This window comes from Magallana gigas, chromosome 3, assembly GCF_963853765.1.
Source record: "Magallana gigas chromosome 3, xbMagGiga1.1, whole genome shotgun sequence".
Classification (NCBI taxonomy): Eukaryota; Metazoa; Mollusca; class Bivalvia; order Ostreida; family Ostreidae; genus Magallana; species Magallana gigas.
The window spans coordinates 22,899,446-22,917,174 of record NC_088855.1 but is presented as its reverse complement, the minus strand read 5'-3'; the positions used below and the strand labels follow the sequence as shown (position 1 = coordinate 22,917,174).

General features: G+C 35.3%; 2 protein-coding genes across 4 annotated transcripts in view; one reads left to right on the top strand and one right to left on the bottom strand.

Annotated features, from left to right (window-relative positions):
* The window catches only part of LOC105331800 (uncharacterized), a 17,574-nt gene extending 11,594 nt beyond the window's left edge, over positions 1 to 5,980 (bottom strand). Inside the window, exons 1-5 of the mRNA XM_066078973.1 lie at positions 5,877 to 5,980; positions 3,606 to 3,664; positions 3,121 to 3,165; positions 2,528 to 2,756; positions 1,474 to 1,643 (exon numbers count right to left, since the gene is read on the bottom strand). Of these exons, the coding sequence (XP_065935045.1) occupies positions 1,474 to 1,643; positions 2,528 to 2,756; positions 3,121 to 3,165; positions 3,606 to 3,624 (463 nt within the window). The 5' untranslated portion in view covers positions 3,625 to 3,664; positions 5,877 to 5,980. The remainder of the gene's footprint in view (positions 1 to 1,473; positions 1,644 to 2,527; positions 2,757 to 3,120; positions 3,166 to 3,605; positions 3,665 to 5,876) is intronic.
* On the top strand, positions 5,978 to 17,729 carry LOC105331789 (acid phosphatase type 7). Of its 3 annotated transcripts, XM_011434121.4 has the most exons (11): positions 5,978 to 6,082; positions 6,726 to 6,894; positions 9,748 to 9,956; positions 10,139 to 10,231; positions 10,906 to 11,055; positions 11,422 to 11,469; positions 12,410 to 12,485; positions 12,602 to 12,722; positions 13,110 to 13,307; positions 13,623 to 13,816; positions 14,262 to 17,729. In XM_011434121.4, exons 2-11 carry the CDS (start codon positions 6,819 to 6,821, stop codon positions 14,873 to 14,875), a joined length of 1,779 nt encoding a protein of 592 aa, XP_011432423.3. In that variant the 5' UTR covers positions 5,978 to 6,082; positions 6,726 to 6,818; the 3' UTR covers positions 14,876 to 17,729. The 3 variants fall into 3 exon arrangements, with proteins under 3 accessions (XP_011432423.3, XP_019924267.3, XP_065935046.1); XM_020068708.3 differs by lacking the exon at positions 5,978 to 6,082 and having other exon boundaries at positions 6,537 to 6,894; XM_066078974.1 differs by lacking the exons at positions 5,978 to 6,082; positions 11,422 to 11,469 and having other exon boundaries at positions 6,537 to 6,894.

The window sequence follows — 17,729 nt, the reverse complement described above, 5'->3', positions numbered from 1 at the left end:
GACCTGTTCCAAAAAAACTAAACCTCATCCAGCATCCGAAACCTATGGCTCAGATTCAGCATTCAAGCCTGTCAGGTGCATCAGTATACATAAGACGCATCTACATGCAAGTTTGGTGAAGTTCAGACCAGTAATAACTAAGATATCATCATCAGAGGGCACTAGCAATTAAAACCTTAACCTGCTCCAGCATCCGCAACCTATGGCTCAGATTCAACATCCATGCCTGTCAGGTGCATCTGTATCATAAGACACACCATCCGTTCAAGTTTGGTGAAGTTAGGACCTGTAATAACTAAGATATATTTTTTAGCATCCTTGATAATGGAGATCAAGTTCTGCATCTGAAGCTTCCTCTGTGATTCATTCATATAACAGTTTAATCAACTTTGCAAGTCTGAAATAGTACTATTATCTATTAAACATGTGACCTGTTCCAAAAAACTTAACCATATCCAGCATCTGAAACCTATGGCTCAGACTCGGCATTCAAGCCTGTCAGGTGCATCAGTATCATAAGATGCACCATCCATGGAAGTTTGGTGAAGTTAGGACAAGTAGTAACTAAGATATAATCATCAGAGGGCACCTGCAACCAAAACTTTAACCAGCTCTAAAAACCGTAACCTCCTTCAGCATCCGAAACCTATGGCTCAGATTCAGCACCCAAGCCTGCCTGGTGCATCAGTATCATAAGACACCCCATCCATGCAAGTTTGGTGAAGTACGGACCAGCAGTAACTTAGATATTGCTATCAAAGAGCACCTGCAACAAAAACTTTAACCTGGTCCAACCACCTTAACCTCCTCCAGCATCTGAAATTTAGGACTAAGATTCAGCATCCAAGTCTTTCAAGTCCATAAGTAGGTCCAGATGCATCATCCATGCAAGTTTGGTGAAGATAGGACAAGTAATAGCTTAGAAACAGGACCTGCCACAAAAACTTTAACCAGGTCCGGACGCCGACGCCGACGCCGACGCCGACACCGACGCCGACGCCGAGGGTATAGCATAAGCTCCCCCTGACTTCGTCTCGGTGAGCTAAAAATGCATCGTAAATAATTATGGAATTTACTTCCGGTAATATAGACAACAAATCCTATAAAGGAAATAAAATTGCATAGTGCAATTTTATAAAATCACTAAAAGTAAATTAATAAACAAAATCAGTTGCCAAGTAGTACAGATTTATAAGGAGTTTTTCAATGTGTGACAGGTTATTGGATTGATTCCTTTGATAATGAGCAGGTAGCAAACATTTTTTTGCCAACTTCTAAGAATTAAAAGTGTATCTTTAAGGTGAAAGCTCTTAAATCACTGCTAAAAGGCCCTAATCCAAGACCTCTAGTTTAATTTTAGAGCTAATTTTTTTTTGGCATTTAACCAACATCTCAACACATGTGAATGAATCTTGGCGAGACATAAAACAAATTCTTTTTTATTAAAATCAAAATTGAGAAAAAAGAACTCACAATCAATATTGAACTTGACGGTGATGTTAGGTGGATTTGGACGAGAACACAGGCCTATGAACACTGCACTGGAAATGGACTTGAACTCTCCCCCCGGCCAGTTGCTAGTGTCGTAAAACCTCAAAGTCTCATTTAAGTAAATGCTGTCGAACACAAACATATAGGAACACCTAGCAAAAAAAAAAAAATAATACTATTATAAGCAGTCATATAAAGCCATAAGAAGGTAAGTTTTCACTGGTATTCAAAAAATAAGTAGATATATAAGAACATCAAGATGTATCATATCAGTCCTACAATTATCAATAAGCTACTGTTGAATTATCATTGTTTGTGGGGGACCAGTATTCACGATTTTCATGGGTAACCCTTGCCCAAGAATTTATATCCCAACGAACCTATACACAATCATTTCTTGAATAGTTATGAAATTTATCATGATTATACAACCAACGAAATTATATCCCCAAATTTTGGCTACCCACTAACATTGACCCCCACGAATAAAGAGATTCCACAGTATTTATGGTAAATAAAATATCTATATACATGTCCCAGACAAGTATAGTTTTTATGGTCATAACTTGCATTAAGGTACCTCACTACACCAACACTTATACTTTTTAAGACACTACGTCACAAGATGGCAATTTAAATGTTTTGTTAAACTGTTTATATCGTTCAATTGGGTTGTATATTGTCGTAGCTCAGTGGTTAAAGTATCGGGCTTCTCAACCGCAGATCATGAGTTGGAATCCGCCTGGAGCTTTGGTTCATGTTATCTGAATTAAATTTTTTAAAATGTAATTTTTCATCCAAAATTGCATATTTTTTGGCCTATTAGACTAAAATACTTCTTATCTACAGTATTATGATATCTATCATAATCAAGTAATTTTCTGCTGGTTTGAGAAAACATTTCACAATGTAGTGAGCCACCTTAAAGCTACATATCTAGAGAGTGATACATTGGATGACAAACAGGCAACTTTTGCATGCTTTTGACGGAGTTACTGGCCGGGACACGATCTACCAGTTAAATGCATGCACTCACCCTGGTTTACATTCTTTCATTGAGTACTGGTTGAATTGATTGGAACAGATTGGAAAGGTCCACTCGTCGCCCACGGGGTGCATGGAGATACGGCACTGGGAGCATCCTGACAGACGGAGGATACATGGACTATTTTCTGAGGGTCTCGAACTTGAGGTGACCCCCAAAAATCCTTGATCCCCAGGAAAGGGCAAGGTCAGATAGTTTGTTTTGCAAATGTCTACAAATCCTGTTGAGAAATATAAAAAAAAGATTATGTAAATTAACAAATTAAACATATTTTATCGATATTTTTAAGGTGGTATGGGACACCTTCATACTGTGATGTACTTCTTTAAATAAACAATAAAATTCACCTTTACTTTAATACTTTTATTCTTTCAGTTTATTCATGTTTAACAGTGGAGTGCAATACCAGTAAGTAGTGAATTCAATACCTACTACAATGTAAGTCTTTTTCTGTATATATTAAGCATTTTTAAAAGCAAGACATTAACTTGTTTATAGCTGAATGCAGATATTGATCCAACCAATCTTTGCTCATTGATGTGAAAAATGGTATTACAGTAAAAATGTTAGATTAATAACCTTACCTGAAGCATGTGATGTAAATGATATGAAGATGACAGCGACAAGGACTGCAAAACAAGTCAATAAAATTCTTATAAACAAAAATTCAAACAAGTACAAGTAATTTCAAAGACACATTTATGATAAATAAATTTTCTCCATCTTATTCATTTATGCAATACATGTACTGCAAACATAGAAATCATACTTTTAGATACATGAGTGCAGAAACATATTCAAACAGGCCCATGTAATATCACTTTTGTACCATTTCTTAAAACAAAAATGCAGGGGAAAAAATATAACCATTTTGAATTAACAACTTTTTGATAGAAAGCTCTTTAACTTGCATTTTGTTTGTCAGGTACACTAAAAAAAAAAAATCAAACAATAAAGAGACGATAATTTAACTTTTACAGGCCAGTAGGTCAACATGGCAGACAATTTTTTTTTTTTTTGGGGGGGGGGGGGTGTCATAAAAATGGCTACACATTAAAAAAAGCCTTACCAAGACCTTGGCTCATCATCTTGGCTTACATACAATGGGACCTGCAGTCACTGCTTCATCTGTTATAAAAAGAATCATGTGTAAATTAAGTATAAAAAAACAAATTAACATGTCTGATGTGTAAAGAGTTAGGGATGTGTCCACTAGACTATAGCTTCAGGATGTTTGCACAGCACAAGATTTAAAACCCTTTGTTTGCCGACATGTAGTGGCTGGGCCAGTGCTGAGAGCTTAACCAGCAGCGGTCTATGCCACTTCCATTGTATAATTCAACACTGTAAATGCATATTACATTCAATAAAATAAAACAACTTCTGATAACACAATGTTAACTTCAAATCCATGTACTTCATAGGTGTATGAACCACAAGATATATAGAGGCTTGCTGTTTTGGTAAGGGTGGTGTGTTCTAAAATTATCATCAAAGATTCTGATTACCGGTACCAGTATGATGATAATAATTTTTTTTTTTTACAATCAATGGAAAGTAAGTTTTCAATATAACGCTGAATGATCTTTTTTTGTTACTGTATGTAACTAGCCACTCGGTGAGGGAACAAAGAGGAGTGATATGATCTATGGACAGTTCAGCTTCAGTGGATGTACACAGATTGAATCTGACGAGAAATCAATCAGCAATATCTAACAAACTCTCAGCAATAACAGCATATCCACATAAATAATAGATAACTTTTTGATTTAATGCATAATTATGTACAAATTAAAACTAGGAGGTGGGGGATATCACAGTTATTTATTCCTAGAAGTCTTCAATTGACAAAGGTTTTGATTTTTTATAGGATCGAGGGGGGATTAAGAGTCGTTGCACAGAATGAATCATTCTCTTGGCATTTTATAAAACTTGTGTGTTATGTCAAATTCATCCTTTCACAATTGTGATATTCTGGAGAAAGATAGGAACAAAAGAACCAATTCCCATAGTAAAATCTTTTTTATAGTACGTACATTCCCTATAATACCAACAGAATTCAGTTGTAAGACCAGTCAGTAATGTGAGACGTGTACTAGCATTTGTTTAGAAATCCAACAAAGTTATAATAATTATATATCAGTTTTATACTACATGTATAACATAATCATCCTATCTACGTACCAGTAATATTGTGATATTGGTATTTTTCTTACAACTAAAGCATATCATATGACAAAATTATTCGAGTTAGGTCATTTAATTTATGCTAGCTAAGTAATAAAGCAAATACAGTTGATTTTTTTTTTTTACTTATCAGGCGTTAATTGATATCTTAAATAGCATGGGTACATCAAAGTTTATAGCGATTTTAAAGTCCTCATGACTGGCTTCCTATTAATATATTTAACTTTTGAAAATATGTCTAACTATTAATGACAAATTGAGAAGCCCATTGTCCATGGAGTTACTTATTCTTGATACTGTAAATTTTACCTTTATAATTAAAGACTATGTTAAACATATTTTTTCTTCCTTCCAATCACGAATTATAAAACATCTCAGTTGATGCAAATTCATAGACTGTTCATATATCACACATTATACATGGTTTACTTTTAATGAAAAATATTGAAGGGCATTCTGGAAGCTCTGATGATCAGCATTACTTGTACACATTTTCTTCACCATGCAGCTTTGTTAATAAATCTATGGATCTCTCATTCTCAGACTGTAAATTAACCTTTCAATGCTACATAAGTCTCTATTATGATTATTACAGCAATATATATACCACCAGTATTTGCATTTCTTTTATCTCCTTTAAAAAAAAAACTGGTGCCAACAAGAGATAGAAGTTGACAAGTAAATTAACATATAGCTAGGTGAATAAATAATCATTTTAAATATCCTGTTAACCTGAGTTGATTGCTATTTCATTTGCATGCATAATGTACATATGTAAAGGTTAATGTATTTGTAACCTGGAAGTAAAGGAAAAACTGCTAAAAAATTGTCTTCCTATGTGTCATGGTGGTACATGTACAAAATAGATATATGTAAAAACGCACCATTTCTTAAAAATTATCTGTATAGAAGTCTATTCTAGAGTGTTGGGTTCTTTCTATCGTTGCAAAGGGTTAGAATATAGTACATGTACTTGAATTACATAAATAAGAATCACGGGATCTAAAAAGAAAAGACGCAAACCTAAAGCACTACATGGTTATAAATATTGTCAAATGGCTCCTCGGGTTAGGTACCATCTGTTGACATTTGGCGTCAACTCATGTATCCAGTTATATACGCAGGAATCGCTGTCATGTTCGAAAGATCTTACCTTTGAGGATATTTAGGTGTTTTAATTACACTCTTCCAATCTACTCATCCTTGTCAAGCTTTCACTTCTCGGTTTTCAGCCTTGCTAGCGCAGGTCACCTATAACCGGAAGTGAACAGGTGCGATAAATTGCAAACAGAGTTATCTTCCCTGATAATTAGAGTGATGGGGGGGGGGGGGGGGTTAAATTCGTCTTTCCTGAGCAAGGTAAATATTATCATGATATATATACAGATGAGAGTAGCAATTTATTTAATGCGATGCCTTACAATCAATAATGATTATAATCTGCGTTATATTATGTAGGTTTTATAACTACTGATCAGATCTCTCTCTCTCTCTCTCTCTCTCTCTCTCTCTCATTTCATTTATATGCACCATGAATTTGCGTCAATGTATATAACGTTTACGGATTCGGGTACACGTGCATGTTCATGTAAATTGACATTCGATTTATTTTTCGCTATTAATATTATATCTTTCTATCAGTCGATCTTCCTTTAAATTTGCTACCCAGGACAAATAATAATGTGCCAGTCTCAACGCTTGATCAGTGTTGCAGTAAACATGTATACACAAACTTAGAATTCAATGAACTATTAAATTCTTCCCCCAGCCATATTTACCGGCCATGTCTCTGAACACGATACAGAAACAGCAAACATATCCACTGATTTCCGTTTGAATGCGTCCATAGGATTTAATTTTGTATCGATTTTCATTCAAAATTGTACAGGATCTTTCTTTCAATTTATTTTTAAATCAGCATTGCACTAAATAAAGTCCCTCTATTATATCACGTGTCCCGGCAAAGGAAAAGCTCTATCTCAAAAAATCGATTTTATTATAGCGCAACAGCTGGCAGTACTAGGGAGCAGTGACGAATTTTTCCACGATGATATAGAACAGAGCGTGCACTTGTCCACAGCACATCGAGCTCGTTATGTTTTCTATTATGTTTGGGGGTCTTTCTCTCATTCTTTATTTTACTGCTGTCCATTCCTCACACGATGAAGAAGGTAAGAAAACTAACTTTCATTTTTGCTTTTTATAAACTAACAAATTTAGGGGTTTTTTTTTATTGTTTTGAAAGTTTTACATGTGTATGTGCTTGTTATGTACTGTTAGCCTATGACAGTGCATGTATGTTGTGTATGTGTCTATATGAGTGTGCCAGAGAGAGAGAGAGAGAGAGAGAGAGAGAGAATACGCTTATTATAACAATTGAAATGATGTACACATATTATTATCCCAAAGATAAGAGGTGTCAACAAACGCATGGTAAAGACTATAAAGACTAAGTATGCGAGAAACGTCCATTATATATTGTACAAGGTGTCATTTGCATTGTTGACAGAAAATTAAGTTAGTACCCGGTGTTTAAAATTCGATTATAGTCTGTTAAAATAGGCTGGGTTGGGGTATGGGGCGATAAACACGTGGTGTCACTTCAAACAAATTAAGAAGGAATTAAATTATCTCATGCATGTGGTAATCACTATTGACTTTGCTTATCGGCTCATAAGAACACCAACAAATTAGAACTAATCTCAATTGTTTTTGTTCTTTTTTGTGAGGATGGGGAAAGGGTTCAGACAACTCAATTGTTCTAAATGTCAGTCTTGAAAATATGCCATGGATGAGCTTTAGGCCCATCTAAGTATTCGCTTAAATTTTTGCAAAAGTAAATAAACCGTCAAGTGACCTGTAGCATCAACAGGCTTGCAGCTGTGACGCAAAAAATGTCGGACGATGGTGACTGTACCTTGTATTGATTCAGCTGAGAACAAATGTCGTCAGGAGAGCTGCATGTCTTTATTATTGTAATCACATCCAAATAATATACGCAAATACTCAATCTGAGCGTTTTGTACAGAGAGAAAGACAGACAGACAGACAGACGGATCGAGAGACAGACAATAATTGGTGCGATAGACACATTTGTTTTATATAAAGTATATTTCTCATATTTTTAGAATCAAAATAGTAATGTTCAACTAGTTTCAAATGTACAGATTAGATGAAAATCAAATGCCCTTTACACATCATGTATTTCACGTTTGTTAATCCACATTACGCTAGGTGTATAGTCCCTCTACAGTACAAGCCTACACAGATTTGCACACTGTCAGACAGAAAGACCTAAAGGCTATGAAGAAGAGTTTTTACATACAAGATCCTGCGTCAGTACCACAATGGATTTTTATTGCCTGTCTTATTTCACAATTTTTTTCTTCAATAATTTACACTGATTTTTTATATGTTGATAGTTTTCTTGCTTTTCTGCAAAAACAGTGAAAAGATCGCAATGTGAATGTCTCCAGACGACAGCTTGCTTGGTTGATAAATATACATTCGTGTAGACCTAATAATCCCCTTGTGACAACCTCGTCTGTATCTGATTTAATTATTTCAAACGTGCATATAAAAGATTGAGAAGAAAAGTGTTCGGAATTGAATTATTTGCTCAATTATTCACAAAAATTGTCGATCTAACATCCGCCGTTAAGCGAGGATCGTATGGCCTTGCCCACATAAAGCAATAGGCCATTAATGGCGAAACTTGAATGTCATCAACATCGTTACCCGCTTGAAGGCGCATGACACAGTCGACTTGTTACTGGCGTCCATATTACCGTAACGAATCATGTAACTAATTACTAGTAACAGACATTAGCAAGCAGTTGTTGAAGTTCATAATTAAGCTTGGCGGTTCTCTAATATTATCCGAGACATATGTTACATTGATGTCATGTAATTCAACGAAATTAAGAGGGCTCAATGGCCGTCGTCACTTTTATACAATGTTTATCTCCTTGAGAAGAAGAGCTCGGTATTAAGAAACAGAAAAATATCCAGCCTCAAAAGATCTATCTATAACAATCTCAAATTATTGAATTATTATTTTTCTTTGTTTTAGAATTTGTCATTTTAAAATATCTATATTCAAGTGTAAGATACTATAGTAGCCTAAGTAATTATGCTTTATTAATGAGATGAAATGCTTTGTATTATTACAAATAAGCAGTTCTTGAGAAAAGCCAACACGAACTATTAATTTTTCTTTACATTTGAAAAATTAGCTTACATAATGGATAATTGACTTTCATCACCGATCTCAGATCTTGATCTCATGTCATATGATGTACAGATCGCTATACACGATGATCGACGGGACGTGATACCGAGGCTTCCGTTATTCTGATATTCATCAGTTTTATCTAGCCAGACTTTTGTTTCACCTATCTCGGTCGTATACATGTATGCCTGAAGGAAATATGCTTTAGCATTATAATGTTCTATCTATTTAGAAACAAAGTAAATTTATGTACAGGGCTTGCCAACCATACTTTACATAAGTCATACATTTTTGGATGGCTGGGTGGTAGAGAGAGAGAGAGAGAGAGAGAGAGAGAGAGAGAGAGAGAGAGAGAGAGAGAGAGAGAGAGAGAGAGAGCATACTTGTAACTGTAGTTTGTTTGAAATGATCGATCTTTAAAAGTATAAGCATTTGTTATGTAAGCCAGTTATACTCTGTGCCAAGATATTCTGGATTCACATTTGGCTTAATTGCTTGATATTTATAAATACCTCAGGATTCAAACGATGTTCATTCAAAAGTATGAAAAATTTCCAAGATTTCTAAGTCGAAACGCCCCTGTTAGCTTATCAGGTTTCAATGCAATGCTTAAAAATATGATGTCTACGGAGATAATGTGTCAATGAAATTATCTTGGGAAATATCCCTTTCAACTATTTCAATTGCACTTCTTTCACAGGTATGTGTATTTTTAATAAAAATCGCCCAAATGTGTTGCACAAATATCTTGGGACAGACTATAGTACACCATTTTTTTTATTTCCCTTGCTAGTGCCATGTCACCCTAATGGAGTCCACATTACCTTCGGTGACAAAGTGTCTGACGCAATTGTAATGTGGTCCACGGCGGGGAATTGTTCCACCTCCGTGGAGTACGGACTCGGGCCCTGGGACCTTTCCCTGAGAGCCGCTGGGGAGACAAAGGAATTCACCGAGTCCAACCCAAATGGACAACGCTACCTCCACCGAGTTGTTCTTAAAGTAAGTCTTTAGTCTGTCTTCAGCTTTTTGTTATATATGTACAAACAAAGTAACTTATATTCACCAATTCAGTTGAATTGGAAATTAAAAGAATAACGTCAAAAGAGAAATTTGCATTTTCATACCACCAAAACATACGTAGATCTTAAAGAAAGACCGGTTTGTCAATTCTTTTTACTCAGGACCTGGAGAACGCCAGAACTTATTTCTACAGACCCGTCAGTAACCAAATCAGTAGAGGACCTCTCTTCTTCAAAACGCCACCAGCAGGATACGTACGTATTTTACTGTGTAAATAAAAGGGAGGGAGGAAAAAATCATAAACCAGTCTGTCGGTTGAACTACAAGATATGACACTGTGTCTGTCTGTCTGTCTGTAAAGTGTGAAGTATGACGCGTACGTGGGCGACTTTACGTATCCTGTCAGAAAGGAATAACGGCATCAGACTCAACCAGTAGAAATTTATGGGCTAAGAATGGGGTTTTTCTTGCACGGAGTGGGCAATTAATTAAATGTCTTAATTTTCTTATGTGTGTACGGAATATAATTCTATTTCGGATATTAGTTTTCCTACATAATTCGATTTACATGTATACAAGGGGTATAAATGATTGTTGTATTGATTACAGGACGCGGTCTCTGGGGACAAGCATTTCACATGTAGTCTAGAAAATAATTATAACATTGTTTGTCACTGTTATTTTATTAATTAACAGCAATTAAAAAAACATTGTCAGTTCATTTATGAGGAATCCATCATGAGTTCACATTTTCATTAGAAAGTATTTTACTTGCATAAACGTCAAAATACTCATGATTGGGATTCAAAAATCTGTAGATGTGTGGAAACCAAATCGTCACGTGACGTTGAAAGGTATTGCTCATCTACAATTAAAAAATCTTGAAGTTTATGGTTTAGACCAACATATGTCATATTTTCTCCTCTAGGAATGGATTCCGGAGTTTCTGGTGTATGGCGACATGGGGGTAGAGTCAGACGTGGTCCCTGCTCTGGAGAAGGAGGCATTGTCGGGAAAATACACCGCCATATTTCATGTCGGCGATATGGCTTACAACATGGAAGACGACGGGGGAAAGGTAACGAATGCCCATCTCTCTCTCTCTCTCTCTCTCTCTCTCTCTCTCTCTCTCTCTCTCTCTCTCTCTCTCTCTCTCTCTCATGATATTCATTAATTTGGAAGCCATCACAGTTATTTAATGCACTACCAATATTTCTTAACGTTTTAACGCACTTTTAGTATCGGTAATGTTTCTTTTTTAAGTTCATCCTTTTAAAATTAAAAAAACCTGTGTATTAAATTGAAGAGCTTGGGGCCAATTAAATTTTCTCTTGTTTATATTATTTTCATTGATGGATTGGGTATCTATTAATTAATTAAAAGAAAACAGGAATTTTTTTTAAGTACTTTAGTTCAATAGTTGATAGATTCATTTTTCTCACAGCAAAGTAATACTTCCCTCAATGAAACTTCCCCGGATCAATGTACACAGGTGAGAATTGGAGCACGATGGTGTTTGCATGTTATCCTGCATATATTTACATGTATATATATCTCATATTTATTTTAGCGGTAAATTAGCAGCGTAAAAATAGATTACTTTGCGAGAAAGCGTCTAGATTTTGTTGTTGTTTTCTATTTAATATCAAAACTATTTTACATTTACATACACAGTGTTTAATCCCATTACGAATACATAAATAACATTTCTATTTTCAATCGCGGAAACTAATTTTATGAAAAAAGGTGGTCTTCTTGAGAAGTGTGGTGTTGGTGGTAATTAATTAAGGGGGGGGGGGGGTATATACGCTTGCTTAATCGTAGTTAGCCAGAATGTCGAGAGGACAAATGCAATCATTTTAAGTACAACCCTCCCTCTCATGTTCATGTACTGAATTTTGATGTGGGCAACATATGGCACGCCTTTGTAAATACTGTGTGACATTATATAAATAGTGCCTGTTTGGGAGGGTAACAGTTGAAATTGACACCCCGAGAAAACCATTGTCAACCGACGCGAAGCGGAGGTTGACAATGGTTTTCGAGGGGTGTCAATTTCCACTGTTATCCTCCCAAACAGGCACTATTTATTTTGTTATACTGAATGTCTTAATTTTTAAGAAAATTTTACTGCTTTTATATAAGAATAACGTGAATTCTACAGCGAACCGTACGCGCATAATTTTCGCGCATGTAACATTTTTTAATGTTACCCGTTGCTAAGTGCGTTACTAACGCTGAGGGTAATAGAAAATATTATTAACTGCGTTTTAACCAATCAGATTTCAGTATTTAACATGAAAGTATAACAATTACAAATCCTAAATGTGATAGTGCTTTGTGCATGTACACAACCATATAAACAACGACGATTCATTTCGTTATCAATATCAAAAGTTCCGTTTTTTCTTATTTTGTAATTTGATTCACAGAGGGGTGACCTGTTTCTACAAATTATCGAGGACTTTTCCGCCAGGGTTCAGTATTTGACTTCACCGGGGAATCACGGTGAGTTTACTACCACAAAACCCTTTCTCCTTTGATAAACACTCGTATAGATATCAACGAGCACAATGCATTGCTGTTTCCCTTTCATATTATATCAAAAATCCCTTTCCTTGCAGAAATAGACACCGGTAGTTTTGCCCATTACCGACACCGGTTCTCTACCCCAGGGACGCCCTGGCCTATCCCACTGAACAAGATGTGGTACAGTATCGATATTGGTCTAGTGCACTTCGTCAGGTAACACATTAAAATATCATTTTACAGTATGTGAAAAGACATTCTAGATCTTTCTGATATGGTTGATTGTAAAAGTTTCCATCGAAAGATGACTCCATGACTCTCCTCATTATATGCGACAGATGTTTGGTTGTGTTGTTTAGTGTTTAATATTTTATAAATAGTAAATGATAAAATGTGAAAAATAAAAAGGGGTTGGGAGTAAAGTGCATGATTATGTACTACGAAATACCTGGTATTGGTTGATAACATTTTTTTTTTAAATCCTTACTGTCAGAATAAAGGAAACCTCCAGGCGCTATCATTTGAACTGAAGATTTAACGTTAATTAATTCATATTGTCCCTGCTTGTTACTACAAATCGTTTATATCAAATCCATTTTTTAGCTATTCCACCGAAGTGTTCTTCACCTCAGACGGTCAGTACGTCACGGAACAGAACAACTGGTTGAAGGCTGACCTGAAGCAGGCCAATGATAACCGGGCCCGGCGCCCGTGGGTCATCGCCCTGGGCCACCGCCCCCTCTACTGCTCCAACAGTGACGGCGATGACTGTACCAAGGCGGACTCCAAAGTCCGGGCAGGGCAAGTACACGTGTACTCTCCTTTTATGGAAATATGCTTCAATTCCCCAATATGCTGTGGTTGCTTTTGCATGTCCAGTACCATGAATATTTGAAGAATTTTTTAATTTTGATGAGAGTTTCTTCTATGTAAACTTTAATTAGAGGTTTTTAAGATCTATATTAAATTTGACTTTATATTTGTGTATAGAAAATTTTATGCCAGTACTGTTGTTGAAATTATAGATAGTAACATATTACATGTAAATAAAAAATAGAAAAAAATCGAGCGCGTTCTCATTATTATTCTATTTCAATTTTTTTTTGTTCAATTTAGGTTAGAGGACATATTCTACAACTACGGCGTCGACATAGTCCTACAAGCACATGAACACTCCTACGAGCGGTTATGGCCGCAGTATAAAGGAGTGGTTCTGAGCAAAAATTACACGAATCCACAAGCACCAGTTCAGCTCATTTCCGGGGCAGCCGGAAGTAGGCACAGGGATGATCCGGAAAAAGCTCAAAGAGGTATACAGTAACACCTTAATTTTTGCATGAATTGCATGAATTGAATTACTGTCTATTTTTTGTTAATCAAATATAAGAGAACAAATGAAACACATTGATTTTTACATGACTAGAAATATTGCCTATTTTTTGTCAATTTATTGTAGAGGAATGTATCACCTTAATTTTTACACGACGACAAATATTGCATTTTTTTGTGAATTAGATTTGTAAATTTCAATTTTTTTCATATATTCGCTCTATGTCAGGAAATTAAATATTGTATTTTATTGTATTTTCATATGAAGGAGCTATATGAACTGGATTTTTAGGAAGATTTAACAAACATGAGTTTGCAGACTCTGATAATCTTATAGCTGTGCGTGATATTCGTTTTCTTTATATTATTTTCTTCATCAATCAAAAAAATTCACTGACAGAGTTGATTGGGTTTTTTTTTTTACAGAAGAATGGTCAGCCTTTGCAAATGCAAATGAATCACTCAGTAGCGTGGGTAAATTGAAAGTCCTGAATTCCACGCATTTATACTGGGAGCAATATAATCTGCTTACAAAACGGGTCATTGATTCGGTAATGGTAATACAAGATAACCATGGACCATTCAAACAACAGACATTATCGAACGAAATCAACGAGAAAATTGTAAAAGTAAAGGAAAAAGAGAAGCAAATTATTAACAACAACAACAACCAGGGGAAACCGTCTACGACGGAGCATGATGAGAAATCGGATAATACCGGAAGTACAAGAGAGCCAACGGGTACAGGACAAAAAATAAAGGAAATGTTGAAGCACGTTGATAAAAGGATAGCCATCGGAGTTGGAAGTGGAGTTGGTGCTTTAGTTTTACTGATCATAATAATCGTAGTTGTGAAAAAGAAAAGAGCATCCAAAACGAAAAAATACCGCAGATGGGACGATAAGGTAGACTACGGCCGGAAGTTCTATTCTAGTTACAATCACGTGGACACTGGAGATAAAGAAGCAGACGACTTTGAGGTCGATGTGAGTGACGGCCATTCAGCGGCGTCCAAACTTTTAACAGACGACCGGAAGTGACATGAAATAGATGAACAATGGATGAACCATAACAAATCAACGACCAGTCAGTGGTAGAGTAACAAATCGAACTGGTTCTTGCCACGAAACCAGTCAAGTGCCAAACACTAGAAGAACAACGTATGGGGTCGCGTCTCATGTACCGCTCGATCGGAAAAATTATATTTGTAATACATGTACTTTATGCTTGAGATTGGAAGGAAAGGCAATTCCTAGGTGGGATTGATCGAATTGCCAGAGAATTCCTTGTAGAGCTTATTTTGCTTTTGTGCGCATCTTTTTTCATTCATTATCAGCGACATTTTGAAATGATTCTTCATAAATATGGTCATGTCGTAGCATACTAAGTATTTGCTGTTCATCTTCCCTTTGTGTTCTAGTCAAAGTGCTCCTTACAAATATCATATGCTCTCCTTGTATAGTAATTATGATAATTATTATTTCTTATTGATTTATAATGAAGTTTTTAAAACTCGTTAGTCATATCAGTATTTTTCCCTGTAGGCAATAGATCGGTTAAAATAATTAAGTAGAGTAGGTTGTAAAAGGGATGTATGTTATCGTTGTTTAAGTTATTGATGTTGTAGTAGTAAATGTTTTTGAGTGCACTTTGTTGTTACGGTAAAAGGTAGTGTTGTTTGTTGTCATGGCGGGGTAATTATTGTTTGTTGTCTTGGTGATGGATTAGTGTTGTTTGTTGTTACCGGGGGGTGGGGTGGTAACTAGATGTGTTGTTGTTTATTTAGGTCACTGTTTGCCTGTTTTGCTGTTAATACATATAATTTCCTCAGAAACATTGGTTTTCATTGTATCACCAAGCATAACTTTAAAAATAAACAAAAAATAATGGCTTACAAAGTACGAACGTTGTTTGGGAATAAAGGTTAAAAGAACATTTAAACTTTTCCAGTGAATAATTTAGCCAAAGTGATTCTGTTGTTGTTAGCTTTGTTGTTGTTGTGATATATGTTATGATGGTGACGGAATTTACTGTTAACTTTTATTGTTGTTCAAGGTTTTATGTATTCTGATGTTGTTTGTGTGGTTGCTGTTGTGATGGTGATGGAACTGACAACCAGCATTGACATTATTTGTTGTACTGGGTTTGTTGTATCTTAATGTGTCTTGCTGTGATAACTGTTGTAAAGGTGACGGAACTAATTTCTAGCATTAACATTAATTGTTGTACTGGGTTTCTGTATTTTGATGTTGTTCCTGTTGTGATGGTGGTGGAAATGTTAACATTAGCTGTTGTACTGGGTTTGTTGTATTCTAATGTTGTTGTTGTGATAGCTGTTGTGGCGGTGATGGAACTAACAAGCATTAACATTATTTGTTGTACTGGGTTTGTTGTATTCTAATGTTGTTGTTGTGATAGCTGTTGTGGCGGTGATGGAACTAACAAGCATTAACATTATTTGTTGTACTGGGTTTGTTGTATTCTAATGTTGTTGTTGTGATAGTTGTGGCGGTGACGGAACTAACTACTAGCATTAACATTAGTTGTTGTACTGGGTTAATCGATCTCGATGTTGTTGTGTGTTAGTTGTTGTTATGGTGACGGAATTAACTGCGAACATAAATTGTTTAACTTGGTTTGTTGTATCTCGATGTCGTTTTCGTTGTTGTGATTGGTGATGGTTTAGTTTGATGTATAGATAGTTCCAAATTTGAAGTGTTGTACATACCCTATTGTTGATGATGGTGACAGGACAAACTCAAATCTGGAATAATCTGTGTTTAGTCATGTTGTTCCGCATGTTTTAGAATACTAAGAATACTAACTAGTTTACCTTAAATATTGATGTTGTAAACTAAATGTTGTGAGATTGCATGCTTTAATGGTGTAGTTGTCTGGTATAGGATTGATGTTGTATGTAAGTGTTGTTTTTTGTGTGTTGTTTTAGGATATGATTATTTTTAATTGTTGTGTAAATGGGAAAGGGAAAATAGACGTTGCTAGAATTGTTAGTGGGAAAAGAACGATGACACGAAAATATTAGCTCAACATTAAGACTCAGCAAATCTTACGAAGTTATGGTGGATGTCTGGTTTAGGCACTGTTTGCAAGTGTAGTTGCAAGGATACATTGTCCGGATATGGTAAAATGAGGTAAATGCCCACATCTTTAATCTTTTGTGTACATAGTTGTAGTTGAAAAGCAGTAGTTTTAAGACCGATATCTGAAATATTTCAAAGTTTCACGTTTTGGATGCAAGCATTTCTGCTTGCCTCTTAAGAGAAGGTGTGTCATGTGATATTTGTTACGGAGTCTGCTGTTACAAACAGTCGGTGGTCGTTTGTTGAAGGGAGTTTAGTTTGAGTTACTTCTTGATATACAAACGAAATAGGAGCGTTATGATATATGACATTATATTGTAAAACTGAGGTTTGACACTATGTAATATACCGTTAATTAAATATGCGATACGTTTTCATCTTGGTTTACATTGTATATGATTATGTGTTTCTCTTGACGCTTATTGTACAAATATCATTATTCATAATTAAGACTTTATTCCATGACTCATTGAATATTTTTGTATCATACTTCGCTTTGACTTGTTTTTATTAATGATATAAAATGTATTGATTCGATGTGCATGTAGTTCATATATATATATTTTGACTTTAAAGTGTCTTTAAAGTAAGTCGGTAAAGCCGGCTACTATTGTAAGATGATGAATGGACATTTGAAACGAAATCCATATTTCTTAGAAATTTATTACTTCGTTTTATTTATAAATGTCCCTTTTCATTTGTTAAAAATTAATTAGTCTCAGGTGCTACTACCATACAGGTGGAGGGTTTGATACAAACAAAAGTTGTAATAAAAATATCAAAATATTATAAA